The sequence below is a fragment of the Leuresthes tenuis genome, unplaced genomic scaffold (genome assembly GCF_036924035.1).
Source record: "Leuresthes tenuis unplaced genomic scaffold, fLeuTen1.0.hap1 SCAF_3, whole genome shotgun sequence".
Lineage (NCBI taxonomy): Eukaryota > Metazoa > Chordata > Actinopteri > Atheriniformes > Atherinopsidae > Leuresthes > Leuresthes tenuis.
Genome location: NW_027325357.1, coordinates 5,170,412 through 5,194,553, shown reverse-complemented (window position 1 = coordinate 5,194,553; position 24,142 = coordinate 5,170,412). Strand labels below are relative to the sequence as shown.

Sequence of the window (24,142 nt, the reverse complement as noted above, 5' to 3'; positions counted from 1 at the left end):
TGGGTTACAAAACCCTTCATAAACTAGCGAGGGTGTGGTTATGTTTTGTTGTTTATGAACAGTACCAGGCTACACCTGCATGAAGAATGTGACTGAGTGTGATTTGTGTCCATGTTTCCTGCTCCCTCAGTAAATATCCAACAACAAGGTGTTGCATGTGAAGCATCTTTGACTTAAATATAACATATAAGATCAAAGCGTCTCACACACACATCAAAACAGATCTCAACTAACACCTCAGGTTTTGATAACTAATATTTATATATATATTCACTCGTTCTAGAGATTTGAACACATCCAAACAGACTGAGTTGAGGGGGTCTCTACATGCCCCACAATGATCTGTATCAATAGAAATGTAAATTAATGAAAGAAAAATGAGCTGCTGCAGGTTCTCCCCTGTATTATTCTGACCAAAGCAGGTCCACAGACATATATATACCTCAGGTGGTAATATAAAAGGACACATTATGTCTCCTTTAGGCAATTACACAAGTGATTTTAAGCATAATTTAAACAGCACTTAAAGTCAAATCCATATTTGCCCACACAAAGTAATCTCCATCTACACTGATATGTTTGAAATTGCTATCACACCATTGATGTACACTGATTATGTGCTGATTTTTCTGACAAACACACAGACAACATGCATGTGTCCACCATCATTTCTGAAAGTCTATGACTCCCTGGTGTGGACTCTGTTTAAGGATTTTTGTTTTTACATTTTCTTCTATTGAATGTCGAACCTCCAGAGTGACGTCACAGACATCCAAAGATAAAGTGTAAGCATGAGAAACCTTTCTATAAATGGAAGAAGCTTATTCATAAGGGCACTGCATGCTGTTTCTCTACAGTGATAGTCTTTGGTATTATCTTCAGTGGTAATTCATTCATTGTTTCGATGTAAGGAAACAGCTTCTCAGTGAAAGTGTATTTGAAGGAGTGAAGGTGTTTCTTCGTGTCAAGGTCAAAGAAAGACAGCTTCCCTCTGTGACAGTCCAGCTGAACTCTGATCCTTTCCAGCTTCTTTACTGGGAGGTTTTCATTTGGAAGTGGTGGAAAGGCTGCAAAATATTTTCCTTCTAAGTGACATATTTCCAAGAAGCCAGTCTCAGTTTCTCCCTTTCTCTGAACGGACTCCTTCACCACCCCCAAAGCCCAGTATTGATCATTTCTGACCTCGACATCCCAGCTGTGAGTGCCTGAGATAAATCCTTCAGAGCTCAGGACACAGTGGTGTTGGTCAAACCTCTCTGGGTTGTCAGGAAGCCTCCGTCTTTGTCCAAATGTCACACTGGTCAGATCTTCAGACAGGATGAGCTCTGGATGAGCTGTGTTTGGATCCAGAATCCAAGGTGAGAAGGAAACCATCTCCTTCAACTTGTTCCAGATGTTGAAGGCCAGGTTGCCCAGGTGTTTGGCCTCATCTATCAGGAGTCCTGAGACAGGCTGTGGATCTATCCGCAGGAGATCCTTTTCGACTCTCTCCACTGCAGTTTTGTAGCTCTGGAGGAACGAGACATCTGCTTCTCTCAGCCCTTCCTCTGCGACTCGGATTGTATCTGAGAGAGCTGTTATCTCCCTGCTCAAAACAGCAATATTGGCTTTTATCACCTGATTCTTCTGCTGTTCTTCCTCTCTCAGGGCAGAAATTCTGGCCTTCTCTTCCTCCAGTAGACACTGGCGAAGTTTCCTAAACTGCTTTTTGATTTCTCTTTCTGTGTGTTGCGACTGGATCTTAATGTGTTCTTCTGTTTTATCAAAGTTGTCATTAACTTTTATGAAGAGCTTCAGCTTCTCCTGCAACAGCCTCAGGGATCCTTGCAGCTCTTCCCTGTGATCCTGTGCAGCTTCGTCGATGGGTCTGAACCTGTGGTTGTTGTGTGTTTTTGAGTCTCGACAGACAACACACACGGGCTGCTGATGATCCAGACAGAAGAGTTTGAGTTTCTCAGCGTGCAGACTGCAGAGAGGTTCAGATCCTGAAGAAGCTTTCTGATCTGGGCATGTTTGCATTTGTTTCTCAACCCACCATCTCTGTAGGCAGTCTTTACAGAAGCTGTGGCTGCAGTCCAGGTCAACGGGGTCTCTGAAGATGTCATGGCAGACGGGACAGGAGAGATCCTTTTCAGACTGAGAAGCCATTTCACTTCAGAGTGAGGACAAAAACCCAGCTGGTGAAATGGAAATGCTGCCTTTCAGACTCACTGTCACTTTGAGCTTCTTTACGACTTCTGTCCAAAACTGCAAATCGGCACATATCTGGCACTCCAGGTTCCCAGTGGCAGTATTCCCAGTGCTCCAAGCATTCTTTGCGCTGTAGATGTTATTCTCATGTGTGCTCTCTCATGCTTAAAAAACAAAACTTATTTTTGTACTCAAATGGGTGTGGAATGAGAAACATGGAGGACACACCTTTCTGGCTTCTGATTGCACCATTGCTGCAAAACCTCTTTCTGTGTTTCCTTGTTCACTATCATAACCAAACCCTTGTCTGTTCAATAAGAGGAGAGATCAGGTGAGTTGTAATTTATGAGTTTATTTCAGACAAACAGAATTAAGCTGAGTTTACACAAAGCAAACACTAACCAGGTGGAAACCAGGGAAAAGGAGGCGGTCCAGCTGCTGTTATTTAGATAATCAGACAGACCAGTTGAACTGAGTCTTTGTGACAGCCTGACTCCACCCAGAGTCCTGCAGAGCAGCTTTTAAGACATCAGGAAGTGCCAAGAGAGCAAGCTGGAGACATTTCATTTAACCATAGTGTGTCATTGTTTTAACCTATTACAGATTATGAAAAGTTGGAAGCATCATCTTTAAAACATTTTACTTTGCACTGTAAAAGAAAATGGACGTTTCTAACATTAGTTAACACATTTCTAAAAACTGGGTTACAAAACCCTTCATAAACTAGCGAGGGTGTGGTTATGTTTTGTTGTTCATGAACAGTACCAGGCTACACCTGCATGAAGAATGTGACTGAGTGTGATTTGTGTCCATGTTTCCTGCTCCCTCAGTAAATATCCAACAACAAGGTGTTGCATGTGAAGCATCTTTGACTTAAATATAACATATAAGATCAAAGCGTCTCACACACACATCAAAACAGATCTCAACTAACACCTCAGGTTTTGATAACTAATATTTATATATATATTCACTCGTTCTAGAGATTTGAACACATCCAAACAGACTGAGTTGAGGGGGTCTCTACATGCCCCACAATGATCTGTATCAATAGAAATGTAAATTAATGAAAGAAAAATGAGCTGCTGCAGGTTCTCCCCTGTATTATTCTGACCAAAGCAGGTCCACAGACATATATATACCTCAGGTGGTAATATAAAAGGACACATTATGTCTCCTTTAGGCAATTACACAAGTGATTTTAAGCATAATTTAAACAGCACTTAAAGTCAAATCCATATTTGCCCACACAAAGTAATCTCCATCTACACTGATATGTTTGAAATTGCTATCACACCATTGATGTACACTGATTATGTGCGGATTTTTCTGACAAACACAGACAGCATGCATGTGTCCACCATCATTTCTGAAAGTCTATGACTCCCTGGTGTGGACTCTGTTTAAGGATTTTTGTTTTTACATTTTCTTCTATTGAATGTCGAACCTCCAGAGTGACGTCACAGACATCCAAAGATAAAGTGTAAGCATGAGAAACCTTTCTATAAATGGAAGAAGCTTATTCATAAGGGCACTGCATGCTGTTTCTCTACAGTGATAGTCTTTGGTATTATCTTCAGCGGTAATTCATTCATTGTTTCGATGTAAGGAAACAGCTTCTCAGTGAAAGTGTATTTGAAGGAGTGAAGGTGTTTCTTCGTGTCAAGGTCAAAGAAAGACAGCTTCCCTCTGTGACAGTCCAGCTGAACTCTGATCCTTTCCAGCTTCTTTACTGGGAGGTTTCCATTTGGAAGTGGTGGAAAGGCTGCAAAATATTTTCCTTCTAAGTGACATATTTCCAAGAAGCCAGTCTCAGTTTCTCCCTTTCTCTGAACGGACTCCTTCATCACCCCCAAAGCCCAGTATTGATCATTTCTGACCTCGACATCCCAGCTGTGAGTGCCTGAGTTAAATCCTTCAGAGCTCAGGACACAGTGGTGTTGGTCAAACCTCTCTGGGTTGTCAGGAAGCCTCCGTCTTTGTCCAAATGTCACAGTGGTCAGATCTTCAGACAGGATGAGCTCTGGATGAGCTGTGTTTGGATCCAGAATCCAAGGTGAGAAGGAGACCATCTCCTTCATCTTGCTCCAGATGTTAAAGGCCAGATTGCCCAGGTGTTTGGCCTCATCTATCAGAGCTCCAGAGGCCAGGCCCAAAACATCCAGCAGGGGCTGCTGTTGGACTCTTTTTACTGCAGTTTTGTAGCTTTGCAGGAAGGAAATGTCTCCGGCTCCGAGTTCTTTCTCTGTGGCTCTGATCGCATCAGAAATATCTGCCATTTGTCTGTTCTGAGTATCAATCTTTTCCCTGATCACCTTACTTTTCTGCTCTTCTTCCTGTCTCAGAGCAGTGATTCTAACCTTCTCTTCCTTTATTAGAAACAGGTGAAACTTCTTAAACAGCAGCTTGATTTCCCTCTCTGTGAATTCAGCCTTTTCCTTGATGTGTTCTGCCGTTTGATCGAAGTCTCCTTTCATTTGTTCAAAGAGCTTTAGTTTCTCCTTTAAGGGTTCTAAATGCTTTAGGAGCTCCTCCCTGTGATCCTCTGCAGCTTCATCGATGGGTCTGCATCTGTGGTTCTCTCGACAGATGAGACACACAGTCTCCTGATGATCCAGACAGAAGAGACTGAGTCTCTCAGAGTGCAGACTGCAGAGAGGCTGAGATACTGCAGAAGCTTTCTGATCTCTTTCCAGTAAGAAGCCCTCACACAAGTTCTTTAACGCCAAGTTACGGGGTGGATCCTTCAACAAAGTAATCTCCTTACAGAGTGGGCATGTTTGCATTTGTTTCTCAACCCACCATCTCTGTAGGCAGTCTTTACAGAAGCTGTGGCTGCACAGCAGGACAACGGGGTCTCTGAAAATGTCATGGCAGACGGGACAGGAGAGATCTTTTTCAGACGCCATTTTACTTTGAAGTGGCAGAACAATGATGTCAACTTACTTTCTTTTAGAGTCCAGGCCTCTTAAAACTTCTGTGCAAAACCTAGAATTTGCACCGTCTTATTGTTCCCAGCACTCTTTCCACAGTAGTTGGAATTCCTTTGGCTGCTCTCATGGAATATTTCAATCGGCCGTAACAAAAACGAAACTATCAAAGGGAACATCATTTTGGTGTGGAATGAAGAACATGTGACACATCTCCGTGGCTTCTTATTGGAAAATTGTTGCAGGGCAAAGTCTCCGTTTTAGATCTATTACAACCACACCCCTGACAGGAAAATATGAGGAGAGAGCACAGATGAGTTGTAACTTATTTCATGCAAACAAAATGGAGTTGAGTTAAAACTAAACAAAATGCGGTGGAAACCAGTGAAAAAAGAGGCAGTCAGACTGCTACTATCTAGATCAGGGATGTCCAAAGTCGGACCTCGAGGGCTGCTGTCCTGCAGGTTTTAGAGGTTTCCCTGCTTCAGCAAATCTGATTCAGATGGAGCTCTTCAAAAGATTGTTAAATTCTGCACAAACCTGCTAATGATGCATTGATCTGAATCAGATGTGCTGAAGCAGGGAAACATCTAAAACCTGCAGGACAGCTCCTGTCCACTGAATGTGGACGTCCCGGATCTAGACATATACAGTCTTCATGACAGCCTTAGTGCGTCTCCATTGTTCATTACAGATTATGAATTGTGGGGACCACCCTTTTAGACAATATTTTCAGCTAAACTGTAAAAGAAACCAGACATTTCTAACATTAGCACATTTTTATTGAATCCTTACAGCCAATATAAGAGCTGTGTTCCCTTTATAGCACTAATGTAGATGTTGGTCGGAGCAGCTTGCAGTTTAGAAGCAGGAAATTTACATGGAAATGTCTAAAAATTCTGCTCAGTTACATATAAAAACAGTATTCAATGGATTACCAAAAGTTTCCTAAACCAGCGAGGACTCCTGTTAGATCTGCATTGAGCATCTGACTGAGACGGTGCTCTTTTCATGTCTGATTTGTATCAGTGTTGCCTGCTCCCTCAGTTAAGATCCCACATGATGCTGCATCCGAGGCATCTTTTAGTTGAATATGACATAGAAGAGAAGAGTCTCACACACATCCAAACAAACAGATCTCAACCAACACCTCAAGTTTTAATATCTAATATGTGAAATATGTTTTCTCATTCATCATATATGACATTAACCATTTCAAACCCGACTCCAGACTTAACTATTTGTGATCAAACAAAAATAATATGTACAAAACAACAAGAGTTCATCCTTATTTAAAAAAGAAAGAAAGAAAAACATAAATCTCTTTGCAAAAGTTTCAGTGCAGCAAATAAATAAATACATTTGTTTTTACTCACTGGTATCAAAATGGCTGTGGTCGACCTTCTGCTCATACAGGTGAGGCGTTAAAGAAACATTCAGGAACAGGTGAGTGACTGCTGCATGTCAGGTTTTAGATCAGTGGACGGTGAGAATTAACTCCCAACATGGATCTAAACTTTCTGGGAGTTTTGTTGCTGCCATTATATTCACAAGACAACATCTTTTAATAAGAAGGTTTAACAGAATAAAGTATTTTCTGAGACGTTCTCTTTTTAATCACTCTACCTACTATTCAGGGTCTTTTTAAGGCTCTCTAAGGCCGAGGTGAGCTCAACCTCAAAGTTTTCACACATTTGGTGAATTCTACTGAAGGCAGAAACGTTTTAACAAAGAATTCTTGACCACAGTTCACAGATCTTATGATTTCCTGAACCAGTAGGAAGGTGAATCAAAAAGAAAAATATTTAAAACAATGTTCTGTGGCGACTTATAGTACCAGTAAAAAAGAAATGGGGCAAATGTTTAAAAGTACAAAAGGTTTTCGCAGCAGACATACATGTCAGGTTCTTCCTAAAGTTAAGGCTGCTTCCTTCACAGTCACATCTTTCTGAGGAGAGGACAGACTCCTGAAACAGAGGAGATCCATCTTCCTTCGGCACCAGCTCTGATGCGGGCTTCCTTCCTCGACGCCACACGAGTCCTTCAGTGAGATTTTATCACGTGGCGTCGTACAATCGTAGCCGTGAAGGATCCTTCCCTGACTTTGAGAAGCACCTCTTGACTGGTCACATCAGAGAAAGCACAGGTGTTTTTTATAATGGCTGCATTTCATTTCATTTAATCTGGTTTACAGTATCACTGAGACACCTAAGGGGGCGAAGCCATCATAAATTCACTGTGGCTGTCTCTATTGGATTTCAGGTTTATTTCAGCTGGCAGTCACATGTTGCACGTACTGGAGCATTTCTTGCTAGGAACAGCTGAAACATGACCATAATAGTTAGGAGTGTAGATTTGGGGCATGATTGGATTCTAATGAGCGTTTCAAGTTGTGAAATCTGTTTATTTTCTCTTTCTGGTGGACAGTTCTACTATTCTTTTAGCTGTCCTCTGAATAAAGGAGACGGCTGAGCTAAGTTATTACCAGCACTGAGGGTGGAGTAATGGGCTCACCAAACTTTGTTGCATTTTACATCACCAATAAGCATATTTAGGGGAGCTTAGTGGCTCTGATCGTTTCCATGTTTTCCAGCCTCTATGCTAAGCTCAGGCATTCAAATTTTCTTGGAATCTAATTCTCACGTAGAAAGCAAATACATTTATTTCTCAAACTGTCAAAGCAGTACCTTTGATGATTCTCCTTATCTGTGCATGCAAAGGGAGTGACTCATTTTAAACTTTAAAATGCAGATTTAACAATGTGCTCATTGAATAACTATGATTACATGCAGAAACACAGTTAAATAAAGTATCTCCTGTGACTAGTTCCTTCAGTGGCTTCTGAGGGGTGAATAAGAGATCAATGCAGGGCAACTTCACCTTGGTCCATAGGGCTAATCAGTTCTTTCTGTCTTCAGATCTTAGAGCATTTCAGTTTTAACACATTCATTGTTGTCTACCCTTGAGTGTGACCCGTTAGTCATGTTGTATCTGGTGTCTGAGGCCTGATCACAAGGGCACAATAAGTATATTTAAATTCAAAAACAGTCTTAGTCCATACAAGAAATGCACGCCACATGACCACTGATGTACACTGGTTATGTGCTGTTAGTTCTAACAGTGACACACACAACAGGCATGTTGATGTCTTTTTTACCCAGAAAAGATCGCTTGTGGCCGAGGAATCCAAAAGTGATCGAAAACACAACACTTAAAAATAGATCTCCGTGTAGTTGTGGACATGTTCTGATGACTGGTTATGTCTGCCTTCTGACTTTTATCCCAACAAGATGTCACAGTTTTCAGGCTGCTTAAACAGTCACAACCCCGGCTAGTGTTACGTTTCATGCACCATCATTTAGTCTGAGCGGCTTTAACTTGAGATGAGGAAAAACACTTAGACAGCAGGGAGGAAGCCAGCAGGTTCAGAGGAAAAATGTTCCTCTTGCTGTTCCCACAACAAAGATAGTTTGAACAGAAGTGTAATCAGGTAAAGACAAAACAGAAAAGTTCAGTAGTTATCAAATTAACGGGGGAGGGGTCTTTTTTGTGTTTAAAAACTTCCAAAGAAAAGCCCAAATCCCTGGTTTAAATTCCAGGTGGAGCAGTGATTCAAAGTAAATGCACTCCAGTAGAGAAAGAACCTCCCGTTTACATCCCTCATGTTGTATGTAGCAGTTCTGTAGTTTGCATATGAAGTTGTACCTTGCACACTGTCTGCTTTTGGTCTGTCTGAGGATCAGTGCAGCTGTGAAAGTCTTTTATCCTCCTCAGTTCGTGTTTGCTCCCTTTGAGGATAAAGGAGAGCTCAAGCAGTGTTCTTCTTCCCTGCAGAGGCTGTTTGGGTGTTTTATTTCAGAACCAGTGTGGCCTCTGAGCCGTCCTTCCTCTTCAGATACAGTCCATAAGTGAGGTGGTGTTCCCTCCTCAGGAAGGCGTAGAAAAAATCCGACACCAGCAGAATCTGAGAGGAAATAGATATCAAGACACCAAATAAATTAGCAGGTAAAAGACTACAAACAGGAAGGAGTGAGTTATTTCATTTCTGAAGATATGTATTAAAAACATTTAAAACAAGGCTACTTCTTGCTACTCTTTAGGAATTATTTGACACTTTTTCAGCATTTTCTTTTTTGAATTTAAGGACTTTTAAACTTTTCTATGACTTGTTTCTTCTTTGGTTTGTTGTACCATCCCATATACATTAATTTTTCAGTTCTACATAATCAAACAATGGGCAAATTCCACAAGTAGTGTTTTTATGAGTACAGTTAGATCATCTGTGAGAAACAGTTTTAATGTGGGACACCAGGCTGAGTCTGAAAGTCATTGGAGCAGCGTGCCAACGTTTGAGTCATGACCTGTGGCCCTTCCCTGCATGTCACGCTCTTCTCTCGGCACTTCCTGTCTGTTTGAGACGAATAAAAGCCACTATAATGTGTAAAAAAAAAAGTAAAAACTCCCCTCGGATCCAAAGGTTCGTGTTTTTTTCCTCAGCAGAAACAAAAACTCAGGCGTCAGTCAAGATTTAATCAAATCCGACTGCTTTTTACATGGAAATACTCATAAAAAGACAGTAGTCAAGAGTTAACCGGCTCAACAAACCTCACTTTTATTTGTGACATCTCTTGTTGATGTACATTTTTGTCTCCAAAACCAGAACTTCCATTCCACTCTGTCATTTTTAAAGCCCTTTGAATGTCATTGACCTATAAATAATGTGCATTTGTTGGCTGATTGCTAAAGAAATTTCTGTTATGTCCCAATGCGGGGAATATTCGCTGCCTTACTCATGTGTGAATAATCAGTGTTTGTTGAACCAGCAGCTGCTTAGCTTACTAAAGAAAATCTTTTAATAAATAAAATCATTGCAACAAGACTAACGAGCAACAACACATAGCTGAGAAATGTCATTTCACATCGTGCAGAGGTGCTGGTCAGTGGATTTGATGCTGTTGAACAGTCTGGCTGTTTACACCTGGTTCCAGTCTTTAAGTAGAGCTAAGACACCCAGCAGGTGGCATCTGCCCCAAACACTGAGTAGTTTGATATCTAACAGATATGTGATGTTGAACCTCTTCCTTATGGTGCATTTGAAAATGTTGGACATTGTATTATCTTATCTCGAGTTGTTAGAAATCCCATTAAGGATGCACACGAGGATCCTGAAGCTGATAAAGCTGAGTGGAATGAACCCACTACCTTTTTTAGCATTTGCACGTGTGTTTTCTTGTACTGTGACGCATCTGTGTATCTCATCTCTATCTGCTCCTGCCCATCCTGCGTCCTACCTGCGCCACGTTGAACAGCAGAGTTATGGCGTAGTAGAAGTTGGAATTGGCGCTGCCAGCGTAAATCCAGAGGTGCCACAGAACCGGGAACAGAGCCGAACAGGCCAGCAGGACACAGGAAACCAGGAAAATGTTCCTCAAGACTAAACAAGGAGACAAAACTGAAGCCTCAGCTCAAACTCGATCGAAAATACTGAGTCGTAACAAAGTCCCAAAGATAATTAGTTGACCTGCTTGGTTGATTATCATTCTTTAAACATCACAGATTGTAAGGAAACTTTTTAAAGATTCTTTATATTAACCAGGAGAAGTGTCATCACATTAAGTGATGTCAGTGTTTTGCTTTTATGACCTACAGATTCAGTTCATCACACAGCTAATTTTGGTTAAAATACATAAATAAACCATTTAAAAAGGAGCTCATGCTTTGTATATTTAAGTAAAATTATGAGCAGAGACAATTTTCACAATAACAGAAAGAATGAGACCGAAGATTTCGATAGAAATGTACAAACTCTGTCCTGGAACAGGATGTTTTTACTTTAAATAGAAAACCACATTTTTGTTGTTTTCCTTCTGAACAAAATCATACCGAAAAATGTTCCAAATATTTCCCCTCATCATGTATGCAAATCAGATGTCAAGAGTATATATTTGGAATTATCTTTAGACCAATCAATATGTCCGTAGTATTTAACCTGTTTCATACACTCACATCTGTGCAGGTGACTCCAGACAGGAAGGAAGGCCAGGTAGAGGGAGATGTCTCCCACAGTGGGGTAAGACTTAAAGATGGAGATCACAGCTAACTGCATGAAGATCAAAAACACAGGATGCTCCCTGCAGTACACAAACACATTCAGATTTTATTTCACGAATAAACCCAGTCAAACGCAGCACTGCATTCATTTGGATGAACACTTGCAATGAGGTAGACTTACTTGAGTTTGATCGACAGAGGAATGGTGTAGAAGAAAACATTGATCTGGAATACGCAGAGGAAGAAGAGGCGGAAATGCTCAAACATCTCGGCAAAGAAATACCAGAAGAGACCAATGTTCGGGGTCAGGTCAGGGACTGAGAGACTGAAGGGAGAGAAGAAGCAGCCATCACACTAAAGTTCTGCAAACGCACCGTTTCGACTCTATTAGCTGACATGTTTAAACACATGACCTGAGAACTGGGGCTATGATCAGCACCTTTTAAAAAACAAGCTTCACAGCTCTCTCTGCAGGACAAACTGTGGAGTGAAGATTGCTTCTTGTTTCGTGGAGAGGTTGGTGGTCCAATCCTCAGTAAGTCCACGTGTTAAAGTATTTTTGAGAAGACAGCCTCCTTAAAATGTGTGGTTTTAGAGAAAAAGGGCAGCATACTGTACACAGAGTGCACACAAATGATAAAAAGTGCTGTCAGTGTGTGCATGAGTGAATGAGAAACATTTTCCCTGCTGAACTTAGACAAGGTTTAAAAAGGTGCTGTGTGGGGAGACCATTTAACGCCAGATTTTCCATCGCTTGACTCAAAACGCATAAAACAGTAGCAGAGCACTCAATTTAGTTGTTTGGATTAGTTTAAACTTGACTTTTTCAAAACAGATGGCCCTGGTTGGCAGAAATCTGTATGAACAAAGCAAACGACCAAAATGAATCTGCTCCAAAGTACTGGCTCTCTTTTATTCACTCACATGAAGCCGTAAACGGAGGGCAAGAAGTCCCACGAGCCAAGGAGGAAGAAGGAAAGACAGATCATGACAAACAGGCTGCCGAGGAACATGAAGAGATACTGCACGATGAACCACCAGAAGCTGGCGCGCCGGAAATTCACCGGGATGTACTGACGCTGAGGGAACAAATGCAAACATGGAGAGGCGGAAATCCAAGACAATACATCGAAAAGCTTCAAAATCAGGGTGTTAAAAAGATGAGGGAAACAATCGAACAAACCTGCATCAAGTACAGCAGCGCTGGAGCGCACAGTGTGAGAGGATAGATGGACTGATAGGTGGCCAGGCACAGAAATATGGCACTCAGCAGGACATTTCCTGACACACAAAGAGATCATTTCAGAATGAGCAATCTGAAACGAACCGTCTGAAAATGGGATGAAATGTCTTTTTTTTTCAAATAAAATGGATAAAAACTTTAATAAACATCAACGTTTGAAAGAGAAATATATACAAAACACTGGGAAGTCCACCTTTTATCGTGCAGAGGATGAAGAGTGCGATGACGGCGTTATTCAGGCCGCAGGTTGACTTGGCAACGCAGGAGAAGATGGTAAACGGGTTCAGGAGGTAACTATGAGAGAAGACAACAAATAGCTAAGCTGCCACACGACCCATCAAACGGCTCCAATACAAACCACCTCGCTGCTTCCTTCTTTGTATTCAGTGAGCGGTTTGAATGCCCTCTGAGGGACGGGTGCTACTTACAACATGGCTACTTTCAGGGGGATGTAGTACATTTCTTTGGGGCTTCTGATGAGCTCCAGACAGTCCAGAGGGTAGCGGTCTGCCTCCAAGGCAAACTTCTGCTTTCTGAACTGAAAAACCATAAAATGACCCATCACTGTTACAATAAGAAAGAGAGCACATGACAAAAATATTTGACTAATCTATGAATTTAAATCTGACTCCTCTGTCATTTCACAAATGAAAAAGACTGTTTAACCAGGTAAAATCGGAGCACAATGTCTTTATTTGTTTGCAATTTACTCACCACTTGTTTGTTGTAGTCCTTCATTGCCAAATAAAGAGCAACAGCAGTGATAACATCTGCCAACTGAAGAGACAGAAACAGTAAAAAACCGAGTAGAGCAAAACACTGAACGCATCATTTCAGTCCAGCTGAAAGGAAACACGCTCACTGGAGTTAACTCTGGATCAAACTGAAAATACTGAGAGGCCAGTCTTATATTATAGTCTTATGAACACATTTCTTTCACTCACCATAAATGTGATCTCTGCATAATCCACCACAAAGTGAAAGATGTAAATGGTGAGAGGAGTCTGGAGAGAAAAAGTAACGGAAATTTAGGATGTAAGCAGAAGGATGAAAAAGGTTCGTCTTTACACGAGTCTGAGCTCACACACAAGCACCCTGATGTCATCTGAAAGCTGCTTTAAGAGAAATATACAACTCAAAGACATGTGGCTTTTTACAGAAAGGAGCTAACATGGTCGCTGCTGATGATCTGCTTCGGTTTGATTACTGAGAACTGCCTGTGCTTCAGAATAACGACCTTTATTAACAGAAAACAACTGAGATGTCCAATGTGCTTTAGTGTGTGTGTGTGTGTGTGAGTGTGTGTGTGTGTGTGTGTGTGTGTGTGTGTGTGTGTGTGTGTGTGTGTGTGTGTGCAGATGTCTCACCTCATGGAAAACATCTCCAGAGTACGGTGAAACTCCCAAGTCAAGTAAAGCCAAACCTTCAACAACTGCAGACAAGCAAAAATGTCACAAAGAGGCAGTTTCAGAACCAAGAAAGTAGCTTCCCATTCCAGCTGCCCCATGAACAGTTAACTTCGGTGCTTTAATCCAAAAACCTCCTCATGTTGTCACAAACAACACACCTGCATGTCATGCTGAGATTCATGCTTCATACATCTGAAGTAAAAAAACGAATCTATCAAAAGCTCTCCCGTTAAAGTTCTTGCCACTTTTATTTTAAAAAGCACTATCAAAATAAACCAACAAGAATCACTGAATAAATCTAATGAGTCTACAGGTTTGGAGGATTATTTCACCATCATTTTACTGTATAACTGTACTATTGATCACATGCTGCGGGGGAGGGTTCGCGGAAATGGGTGCACAGGAGAACGGAATAATGGCGGTATGTTGGAGTGATAGTATGCATAACAGCTTAATATGACTGTGCTAGAAGGGGCAGGGACTAGAAGAATACGCTCACCAGCTCATTTCACTCTTGCAGGTTGCACTGAGATGGGGCATGTTATTTGTGTTTAACAGTGGTCGAAATGTACATCATAAATAAAAATGGTATTTTAACACACTTTTTAACTTTACTAATCAGTGCACATGTAATGCCTGATTTGCATTCAAACATAACATTTAAGAGCACTTATTGCATGAAAACATATATATTTTCACGAACAGTTAACAGCAGTTAAACAGGTTAAAGCACAACAGCGAACCTTCGTTAGAGAAAACAAAAAAGCACGAATCGGCGCTCATTCAGATCTTAACTAGATACATTATAAGGTATCTTCTGCTAAAATATGTCGCTATTAAACGTTGATTATCCATTTTTTAAAAATAAATGTGATTACAGCTTCGGGTTTGGAAGCTGAACCAGTTTGACTCCACTCAGTCACCGGAAAACAGCACCGGTGCGACGGAGCAGGCGAGAATGAGAGCGGTGTTTTGGCGTGAAAAGCAGGCACGAGAGAGCTGCTGGACACGCGCTTACCTCTTTTCCAGGCGGTAATAGGAGACACCACCTCCACCCTCTCTGCAATCAGCTCCGCTAAACTGGATCGGAACAGAGCCGCACGGATTGTGACGGCTACAATCAAAAGTAGGGTCAAGGGAGCCGCCATCTTGACAAGGAAGCGCTCTCCACCCTGTGCGAAAGGGGCATGATGGGAAATGTAGTGTAATGTTGAAGAGAACTCCCAAGTCTGATTGGAAGCGAAGCATTCATATCATTAAACAAAGAAACAAACGAACTAATATTTTTTTCTTCTTGGATAGTTGTAGATGATTTGTTGTAAAAGCGAAACATGATTAAAGATGTTCTTTTGATTTTGTAAACCAGGAAACTACAAATCTGACAAATGTACCTAAATAAACTAAAATACAGCATGTATTTGAGTGGAATATGGAGACCATTTAGTTCAGTCTAATTTGTTGTTAATCTAGGAATAGAACTGGTTGATATGAAAATAATAACTTGATTTTTTAAAAAGGATTTTTATACTTATCATACTTATTTTGTCCAGCGGAACAATAAATCATCTAAATGTTTTAACTCGGAAACTCTATGTGTTGGATCAAAACAAAATCGGCAGCTCTGTAAAGTTAGACAAAGTAAAGCAACGACTTTTTCACAAGATGCTTTCAAAGAAATATGATTTAAAATTATTTAGTCAAAACTTTTTTTTAACGATAGATTGAGTCAGAACTCATAACAAGACGATTTAAGCTTAAGCATCTTTCCTCAAAAAAAGTAAATACTTTGAGTGTCCCCATGGGCCCAAAGAAGAAGAAAAAAGTCTACTTGCATTGATTAGCATTACTTATAAATAGTATTAGCTATTAATATCATTATAAATACTTTCTGGGTATGAATTATTGTTTTTTCACCTTACATTAAACGTTTTATTTCAACATGCCAGGATTATCAAAGGTCAAGCATAGTGATAGTTAATTAGATGTAAACATTGAATTAGCTTTTTTGTTGATTTAGTTTATTTATAGTTTTAAATGGCTGTGTTTTTTAGCTTTCTAATAATTCAATTTCAATTATATAGATAGTTTTATCGTGGTCTCAGCATCAACCTGGAGGATTCTGGTGCTCTTACATTGAAATCTCCTGACCGGAAGTGGCTACGGTTGCTAAGAAGTTTATGTAAAGCTTCTTTCAGGACTTTCGTTTTCATTTCCTGGCCTGATGCTGTGTTGATGTTGGTAGATTGAAGAAACATGGCAGGCTTAGAGGTGTTATACACCTGTGTCGCAGGTAGCATCGGCTGCGCACAGGACGCTGTTGTGTGTTTCGTTCACTGGGAAATGATAAAGAATGGATACAGGTGTATCGGGTCTGGAGACGAGGTGAGTTTAACGTGCTAACTGACGTTCTGTAATAGCTGCAACGGTTGCGAGTTAAAACAACACAGATAGCAGCTATGCCGAACAGCTTGTTTGTCTTGTAGCAGTTAGCTTTTATTTGTTGCAATAACACCAATTTAATATATCTGCGGGTTTGTCTCTGGCTTACCGAGTTGAAGAGAGTCAAAGAATAAAAAAGAAGCATATTATACTAAATTCATGCTATTTTGTTCATCAGTCATTCGCCGAATTGAAGAACAAATATATACGATTTAATAATAAGTTAGGTACATCTGAGATGTAATCGATTTGTTCAAAACAGTGAAAAGAAAATTAAAGATATATTTTTCCCAATGGAGTTCTGTACAAGCTAAGTCGCTGGCTCCATTAAGTTAGCATTTGCTTTCGTAATGAGCATTAAGGCCTGCATGTAATTGCCATGATCAACTCCATTTGTCTAGCTGACGTGTTTTAGCATCGATAGATTTAGATGTCATGTTTGGTACAGATTCAACTTGAAGTTATCTAAGAATAAAGAGAAAAGTGAAGAGAAACTGTCATGTCATCTTTAGCTGGCTAACCCTCTGGGGCCAGTTGTTCTAAAACTTTGCCAGGATCTCTATACACTTCCTGTGCTGTAACTCTTTCTTTATAAATCTGTTAATGTCTCTTTTCCTTTGTCTCTCCCCCTCCTCTGCCATCCTGCAGCCCCGCAGCAGTGATAAGAAGTCAGAGCTGCTGCCTGCTGACTGGAGCAGCAACAAGGAGCTGTACAGTCTGCGCTATAAAGCCAAGGACTCAGACACACAATTGCTACTCAAAGCCATCACTGTGGACTCAGCCCTGATCTTTAACCTAATGGTAGGCTCAGTAAACAGAGAAACCTTTTCACCTGTGAAAGAACTTCACAAGCACACAAACAATATGTGTTGATGCAGTTTGCTTGAATAACTAAATATTTTGATAATTAAGCATAAGATAACCCTAATTATTCAAATTATCTCTGCAGGGAGCAGCAAACCACATACCCATGAATTACTTGGAGACATTTTATAACAATTGCCTGCATAAAACTATAAAAACATTGTTAGGCCCTGAAACATCACAAGGCATTTGGCACACATATCCCATCTACTTGTGTGATATAACCAAAAAAGTGTGTTTACTGGTTGTTTAACTGTTATAAAACTTCAGCTGGACGGGGCTGTGGAACTAATCCCAACAACCCGATGTGAGATGTTACTCTGCACTGAAGTTTCCCCTGAATCTTGGCATCTCTGTTGTGTATGCTCAGCCATGTCATGATCTTTACTGACAACATCGTTTCATGAACTACGTTACAAGAAAGGTTTCTAAAATGCCCTAACGGCTTTGTAACCCTTTTCTGTCGCACATTACTTTACATTCCTCCATTTTCAGCTTATATTGATAGTGATGGCTTCAAATGCAGCAGCATGTTTCTGTTGTTGTACTTGTACCTGTGTCCAGATGTTTACTGCTCAGTTAACATTTGGACATTTTACTCGATGTAGCCCTGCAGAGCTTTCATGAATACCTGCCTATTTTCTGTTTGCACACATTCGTATGTAACAGGTGTTGTTGCTTTGCTTGTGTGTGTGTTTAAAGAACTCCAGCACGCAGCAGGTGTCAGACTTGACGGTGAACATTAGCGATCACGTGAATGCTGACCAGCTGCAGACGTTTGACAGGTGTGTGATCTGTTAGAACTGTTACGACTTGCAGAAACTGTGCCGATGATGACCATAAACAGGGATCAGATTTGTTTGTTTGGTCTGTCCTTAGCTTAGACCACATAAAACCGGATGCTCTGAAAGGCTACGCAAGTGTTATTTTGAAGTCATCATTTATTTATCACCATCTTCTTCGATAGTTTCTTGTCTTTTAGCTCGATATTTCCTCAGCTCACCAGTTAAGTACAGGAACAGACAGTTAGTTTTTGTCTCTATGTAGCTGTTAACTGTCTTGATGAATTAAGTTTCTTCTTTACAGCGTCTTCAAGGATGCGGACAGTTTGTCAGAGAAAGTGAAGACTCAGCTTCTGCCTTCCCAGGGGAGGCAAACAGGACAGAAAGCAGAGAAGAAGAGCCAGAGGGAGGAGGAAGAAGAAGAGGCACAGAGAAGGGAGGAGGACAGCGACCCCCTCCGCATCCCCACCAGACATCCTCGCCAAGGAACACAACCTCACTGGTTAGTAACGATGTCAAACTGGGACACGTATTTGTAAATAAACCTCTTAACTTTGCTGTAGCTAAAGCTCTTTTCAGCTAGCTGCAACCAGTCAGAGAGCAGGCACTCCTGCTTCTTATGGCTTTGTTTTTCACAAAGTTGCAACTTTTTACAGCCTCAAAATGAAGTGAAATGTCAAAAAGGTAGAATCCAGTTATGGTTCCTCCTCTGGAAACGAATGTAAGTCACAGTTACTCCGTGAGAGGTGAAGGAGACGATACTGTGTGAGACTTTGTGTCTGAGGGGCAGCAGGACGGATTCACCTTCTGCTTTTCACTCCACGGCACATCTCCTGCCCCCCGCCTTCCCCGTGACCCGATCAGATGAGATGTGAGGTGATGTCAGCACTTTATCGACCTTGCTGATGTCGGCTCCTTCTCTCCAGAGGGAAGGAAAGTGAGGGGAGATAAGGATGAGAACACTGTGGCAGATGGAGAGAAAGTCAAATCTGAGAGGAGGGGGTAGGAAAAGATAAGATAAGATAAAGGGGAGATAATAAGAAAATCACACACTGGAGTGAAAGAGATACAGGGCGATAAATGAGAGGACTGAGGCTGCTGCTGAGAGCAGACGGTGGAAGAATAAGGTGGGAAAGGAAGAGGAAGCAGAGGAGAGGTGGAGACGACAGGAACAATCCAGAATACCTGAAGATTGGATCACCAGAAGCTTTCAGAAAGACAACAGAGTGCAGAAAAACAAAAACACTCAAGCTCTACCTGCAAACGTTTATCTTTACAACGCGTTTAAAGGATTTCAAGCCTGCCTGTGTGATTCTCTGTGAATAATTCGATTGCTGATGGCACAACTTGGACTGCAGATCTAATGACTAATGTTTCCTTTTAAAGGGGCTTTAAGATGAGCTGTTGTGACCTTCCAGCTGCTGGAAACCACTGGGGTATACTACTGTTTCTCACCTGGAGCTTTCTTTTCCCAACCAAAAGCAGCTTTTCTTATTTTCATGTTCAAATATTGTTCTTGTCCTCCTCAAAACTCAACCCCCACGTTTAAAAAGTCCCTGATGGCGTGCAGATATGCTTGGCTTCCCCTCAAAACACAGTCTCTCTCCCTGCACTCGGAAACCCTGTCCTTTCAAATCATTTCTGCTCTTGGAGTGGACTGCTCTTGCTTTCAGATTGCTGTAAAAACACAGCAACGCTGATGTTACTGCCGACTTTTGGGTGCTCTTGTTTTTGAAAGCTGAAGAGGTTATATTCAAAGATCAAATGTCCTGTTAAACCAATAAACCGTCACAAACCCAGTCATATTAAACTGAAGAAAAGCAGCAATTTCTTACATTTGAGAAGTCAAAGAAGGAAGGATTTTTACTTAAGAATATTGTGATGATAAAGTCAGCTCCTCTCTTAGCAACAGTAGTGATATTTTCTATTTATTAACTCAAATCTGGTTTCCAGGAAGCTTTTGGCTCATAATTTAACTGTGAAACAACAAATGAAATCAAATAGAATAGAATAAGACCAAAGAATACTTACTGTGGTTGAGTCTTTGTGCCGTTTGTTGGATTCTAATTAAATTGGGTTTGTTTATGTGCTTGAAGGCCCGGTCCCATGGTTCCTCCATTCGCAGCTGGAGGGGCGGATCTGGATCCTTTTGGGTGAGTTATGTCTTCCCTCATAATAATTTCCTAAAAAGATGTTTTGGAAATCATTTTCCGACGTAAATGTGAGCATCATTCTGGCTTTGTCCTAATCTGGGATTTGAGGATGATCCATCAGCACACAGTAACACACCGCAGTGGATTATGTCAGCTCAAGTTTTAACCTCAAATGTCAGAAATCTGTTGAGAAAATACCTCCCAAAAGCAGCTGAGCAGCAGTCTCTGACTCAGTATAACCATGAAAAGTCCTTTTTTTCAATCACTTAAGGTCATTTTGAACCTTTTATATTCACTCTTCCCTGAAGTTGCTTCGGGGCTGTTAAAGTCATCTCAGCTATCCCCTCAGTCAGTGACAGCATCAGCATCAGCTCTTACTCTCACCTAATGAGAGATATGGTTAAATATTCTGTAATATTTGAGGTAAACTCCACCTGCAGTCAGCTTGACGTACCGTTATTGCTCTGAGGTTTTCACAGAATGACAGATTTGAATGGAACAGTAATTAGTTTCATTATGTGTGTGTGGACCACCCTGTCAGGTCGTCATTGTTGCAGAGTTTTGCAGAGTTTTGCTCCTCTGTGTTCCTGGCGAAGGCATTTTCTTCACCCCAGTTTGACTGTTTCAGTTTCTTTCTCGAGGTGACTCTGAGTCTCTTGCATAATACTGTTGCCATGCTTTTGTATGACTTTTGTATGTTTACATTTAAGTCTTGTTAGATAAGGTTGGCCTTGCCCCAAAATGAAAAAAAAAGTCAGGTTCCTGGAGATCATATTAAGAGCTTTGCATGATCAGACATCTGTTTACATCCATTTGTGTGGATGTACAGTTCCAACTTGTCCAGAGAAAAATGGCTGAAACATTAGATCTGTTGTTAGGTTCAGTCTTCCTTTGTTCTAGTATTTTCATTCTTTCTTGCCTGTAGTTCTTTCTTTTATGTAATGATTGAGAAGCACATTGTGACGTCTGCTCTTAAAAGGTACTCTATAAGTCAAGTCAAGTTTATTTGTATGGCACATTTAATGTGCAAAACAGTTCAAAGTGCTTTAAATTAAATAAAAGCATTGCAGAGGGGAGCGGAAGAAGCATTAACAATACATGAAAGAATATAAAGAGAAAGAAATAAAAACAAGCAACAGTCTCGATAAGTTAAAAGATACCGTGCAGATTTCATGCATAGACATGTGAGAAAAGAAATGTTTTTAACCTGGATTTAAAAATGTCTTCATTTGGTGACAGTTTAATCTCCTCTGGCAGTTTGTTCCACTTGTTTGCAGCATAGCAGCTAAATGCTGCTTCTCCAGGTTTAGTCTGGACTCTGGACTGGACCAGCTGACCCGAGTCCTTGGCTCTAAGAGCTCTGCTGGGTTTATATTCTCTGAACATATCACAGATGTAAACCATCATCAGGCTTTTAAAATCTGTTCTGTGACTGACTGGAAGCCAGAGTAAAGCCTTTAAAACTGGTGTGATGTGTTCAGATCTCTTAGTCCTGGTTAAAACTCCAGCAGCAGCGTTCTGGATGAGCTGCAGATGTTTAATGCTCTTTTTGAGGGAGTCCAGTTAAAAGACCATTACAGTAATAATAAGTGAAATGACTCACCTGTTGTTGGAACAAAGCTGGGTCTTATCTGGTGTGCCATTACTTATAACCACAAAACATATCGTTTGTTGGGGATTTTTATCTCAAAACAGGATTTCATCGACACTGGTGAACCTCTGCTGTTTTTTTTCTCATCCCTGATATAAGGCTGGTTTGAACTTGTTAAACAACAGTGAAACTGAGACAAAGGGAACAAAGAACGAGACAAAGTTCCCTTTCTTATGTCCACATCTCCCACTCCTCAGATCTCGCGGCGGCGGTGGGATGATAGTTGACCCGTTGAGGTCAGGATATCCTCGCTCGGGCTTTGTACCTTCTAGCGGCATACCAGACATTCTGCCTCCGGGAGCTGTTCCCCCGGGAGCTCGCTTCGACCCGTTTGGACCCGTCGGACGTCACAGACCCGGGTGAGACACGCACACCTCTCTGTCCCATTAGCTCACAATAACTTTGACCCAACCTTGGGTCAGAGAGGAGGCATAACAACCTTAAACTAACAGGACAGTTGGTCATGTTCTGAATCCTTCATCCTTCATGATGAGACCGTGTCACACAGCAGAGGTTGTTGTGACTTTTCTTTCTTTCAGCAAAGATGAAAGCTTGCAAATCCACATGATAGTCAGTCAGTAAAGATATGAGCATATGTTGTGGTATTTCCACCTGTAGTGGAACCGCCCATACTGAGGGAAAAACACCGTTCGTGTCCAGTTTGAGCTGATGTGCTCAAAGCTGTTCACATCACCTAAGATGTTTCTTCATGCCTGGCGTAAACAAGGCCTTATTTTGTCCACATTTGCACTGAAGTGAGGCAGTGTGGATGTAATTTAATGAGATGCTTCCTGAAGCCTGAGGAGACAGAAAATCTCTACAGTTTCAGAACCGTATAAGAATTTACTACATGACAAAAGTGACATTGCTCTCTTTGTATTATCTTTATTTTTTAGGCCGGATCCAGACCACATGCCCCCACCTGGCTATGATGACATGTTCATGTAGTACCCAGCGATGTTTCCTACTTTTCTACTTCCTGTTTGCTACTTATTTCAGAACGGATCCAGGTCAGAACCGGAAAGTTAGACCTTCTTAAAGAGGAGTGTTTCTTTGATTGCTTAATTCACATCATAAAAAAACACTTATTAATGGTATGAACTGACTTTAAAATATACATGTTCAAATGAGATTTCAAAGAATAAAGATCATTTTTGTGTTTCAAACCTACATCTGAACATTTGTGACTCATTATTTTGAAACGGACACATTGTGAAGCAGTGATGTGACGACTGAATGGGCTGCTGGGTGGAGCCCGGTGTGGGGAGATTTTATTCTACCCGACAGCTCACAGTGGAAGAATCTGAGCAGCTCACATTAAGGTGGAAACTCATCTTCTGTCTGCTTTCTAAATGATTAAAGGCAAAGTTTCAAGGCGTTCTCATTCTTATCATCCCATTAAACGGCATCTTATGGCTGTGATTATTAAAAAAATGTGAATATTTTGTTTTCCTGTTGGATATATGAAAGTATTGTTTGTAAGAGTTGGGTTTTTTGGAGTGCTGATTGAACAACATGGCTGACTAATTATCTTCTGCCAAAAAACTAATAAAAAACCTCTGACTTGACTCTCTGCTGTGTTGTCATTGTTATTTTCTGATGCTTTTCCTGGAAAATTACACAAAAACTGTAAAGTTGGCGGCAGATGGAGAGCATTAAAATCTCCATTTTCCACTTTAAAGAGTTAAAGAAAAGATAAAATATGTCACTGCTACCTCCTCCTAAGTTTCTGTTTTGCTTTTTCAAACTTTTAAATGAGATATCTCATTACTTTCTGCTCTGCAAGCTCTTCTTTCCTCTGCAGGCAGGTGACAAACAACCATCTCCACTTCTTTCTCTCTCTGAACAGGGAGCTCTTAGATGTAAATATTGCAGCAGACACCACGGGTCGTTGATGGGTCACAGTGGTGCTCTCTGTAAGGGGCTAGTTAGAGGAGGAAAACACTGAGCCACAAATGGTCTGGAAACAGGAAGCTCTAACAAGCTGTGGAGACTTGAGCAGAAGTGGAAATCAAAGTGGAAACTGGCAGCACCTACAGCTCTGTGAGGCTTCACTTGGCAACAACTGGGCTTTGAGTGTCATGACGTCGTCTGCGTGTTAACATACTGATGACTGGCGGGTTTCATTTTAAATCCCCATTAAATCAGCTCAGATGTGCTTTTATGTGCTGTTTTCCGGTACAGAAAGGTAGTTTTGTAGAAATTCTCAATGGTATTTTAAAGATTTCAGTGTTCTGCAAAATTATTTAGAGATTTTGATGACTCATTCTATGCTTGGAGTTATATTCTTAGCTCTAATGTATCTAATAAAATGCTTTGTTTAAGTTTTTATAGATTTCAACAGAGCTGAAGCAGAACAGCAGGTGGAGTCTGATGGGGCAGTCTGGGCTAAGCTGGAGGGTGGTCGCCACCCCAGTCTTATATTTAACT

General features: G+C 40.9%; 5 protein-coding genes across 5 annotated transcripts in view; 2 read left to right on the top strand and 3 right to left on the bottom strand.

The window, feature by feature from the left end:
* Positions 1-24,142, top strand: part of gmppb (GDP-mannose pyrophosphorylase B) — a 336,004-nt gene that overhangs the window by 33,024 nt on the left and 278,838 nt on the right. The window lies entirely within an intron of this gene.
* On the bottom strand, positions 826-2,364 carry LOC140302898 (E3 ubiquitin-protein ligase TRIM39-like). Its single transcript, XM_072381425.1, has one exon. The coding sequence runs from the start codon at positions 2,146-2,148 to the stop codon at positions 826-828; it is 1,323 nt and encodes a 440-aa protein (XP_072237526.1). The 5' UTR covers positions 2,149-2,364.
* LOC140302879 (E3 ubiquitin-protein ligase TRIM39-like) lies at positions 3,714-5,120 on the bottom strand. The gene has a single exon (XM_072381402.1). The coding sequence runs from the start codon at positions 5,097-5,099 to the stop codon at positions 3,714-3,716; it is 1,386 nt and encodes a 461-aa protein (XP_072237503.1). The 5' UTR covers positions 5,100-5,120.
* On the bottom strand, positions 6,723-15,012 carry pigu (phosphatidylinositol glycan anchor biosynthesis, class U). Its single transcript, XM_072381485.1, has 12 exons — positions 14,842-15,012; positions 13,782-13,846; positions 13,359-13,418; positions 13,129-13,191; positions 12,843-12,952; positions 12,608-12,708; positions 12,355-12,452; positions 12,096-12,250; positions 11,353-11,496; positions 11,127-11,251; positions 10,412-10,554; positions 6,723-9,084 (listed from the first exon to the last, which is right to left on the bottom strand). Exons 1-12 carry the CDS (start codon positions 14,969-14,971, stop codon positions 8,971-8,973), a joined length of 1,308 nt encoding a protein of 435 aa, XP_072237586.1. The 5' UTR covers positions 14,972-15,012; the 3' UTR covers positions 6,723-8,970.
* psmf1 (proteasome inhibitor subunit 1) lies at positions 16,020-23,280 on the top strand. The gene is made up of 7 exons (XM_072381486.1): positions 16,020-16,205; positions 16,911-17,063; positions 17,829-17,911; positions 18,213-18,410; positions 20,005-20,061; positions 21,910-22,071; positions 22,609-23,280. The coding sequence occupies exons 1-7, from the start codon at positions 16,077-16,079 to the stop codon at positions 22,658-22,660; spliced, it is 834 nt and encodes a 277-aa protein (XP_072237587.1). The 5' UTR covers positions 16,020-16,076; the 3' UTR covers positions 22,661-23,280.

Bases quoted from the DNA above. Each gene is read 5' to 3' on its own strand.
- pigu (XM_072381485.1), bottom strand. From the start codon at position 14,971: ATGGCGGCTCCCTTGACCCTACTTTTGATTGTAGCCGTCACAATCCGT. The intron at 13,192-13,358 runs GTGAGTGAAAGA...CTGTCTCTTCAG, and splicing joins ATGCAGAGATCACATTTATG to TTGGCAGATGTTATCACTGC. The intron at 11,497-12,095 runs GTGAGTGAATAA...CTCTCCCTTCAG, and splicing joins CCCTCCGTTTACGGCTTCAT to TCTCTCAGTCCCTGACCTGA.
- LOC140302898 (XM_072381425.1), bottom strand. From the start codon at position 2,148: ATGGCTTCTCAGTCTGAAAAGGATCTCTCCTGTCCCGTCTGCCATGAC.
- LOC140302879 (XM_072381402.1), bottom strand. From the start codon at position 5,099: ATGGCGTCTGAAAAAGATCTCTCCTGTCCCGTCTGCCATGACATTTTC.
- psmf1 (XM_072381486.1), top strand. From the start codon at position 16,077: ATGGCAGGCTTAGAGGTGTTATACACCTGTGTCGCAGGTAGCATCGGC. The intron at 17,064-17,828 runs GTAGGCTCAGTA...GTGTGTTTAAAG, and splicing joins CCCTGATCTTTAACCTAATG to AACTCCAGCACGCAGCAGGT. The intron at 22,072-22,608 runs GTGAGACACGCA...TTTATTTTTTAG, and splicing joins GTCGGACGTCACAGACCCGG to GCCGGATCCAGACCACATGC.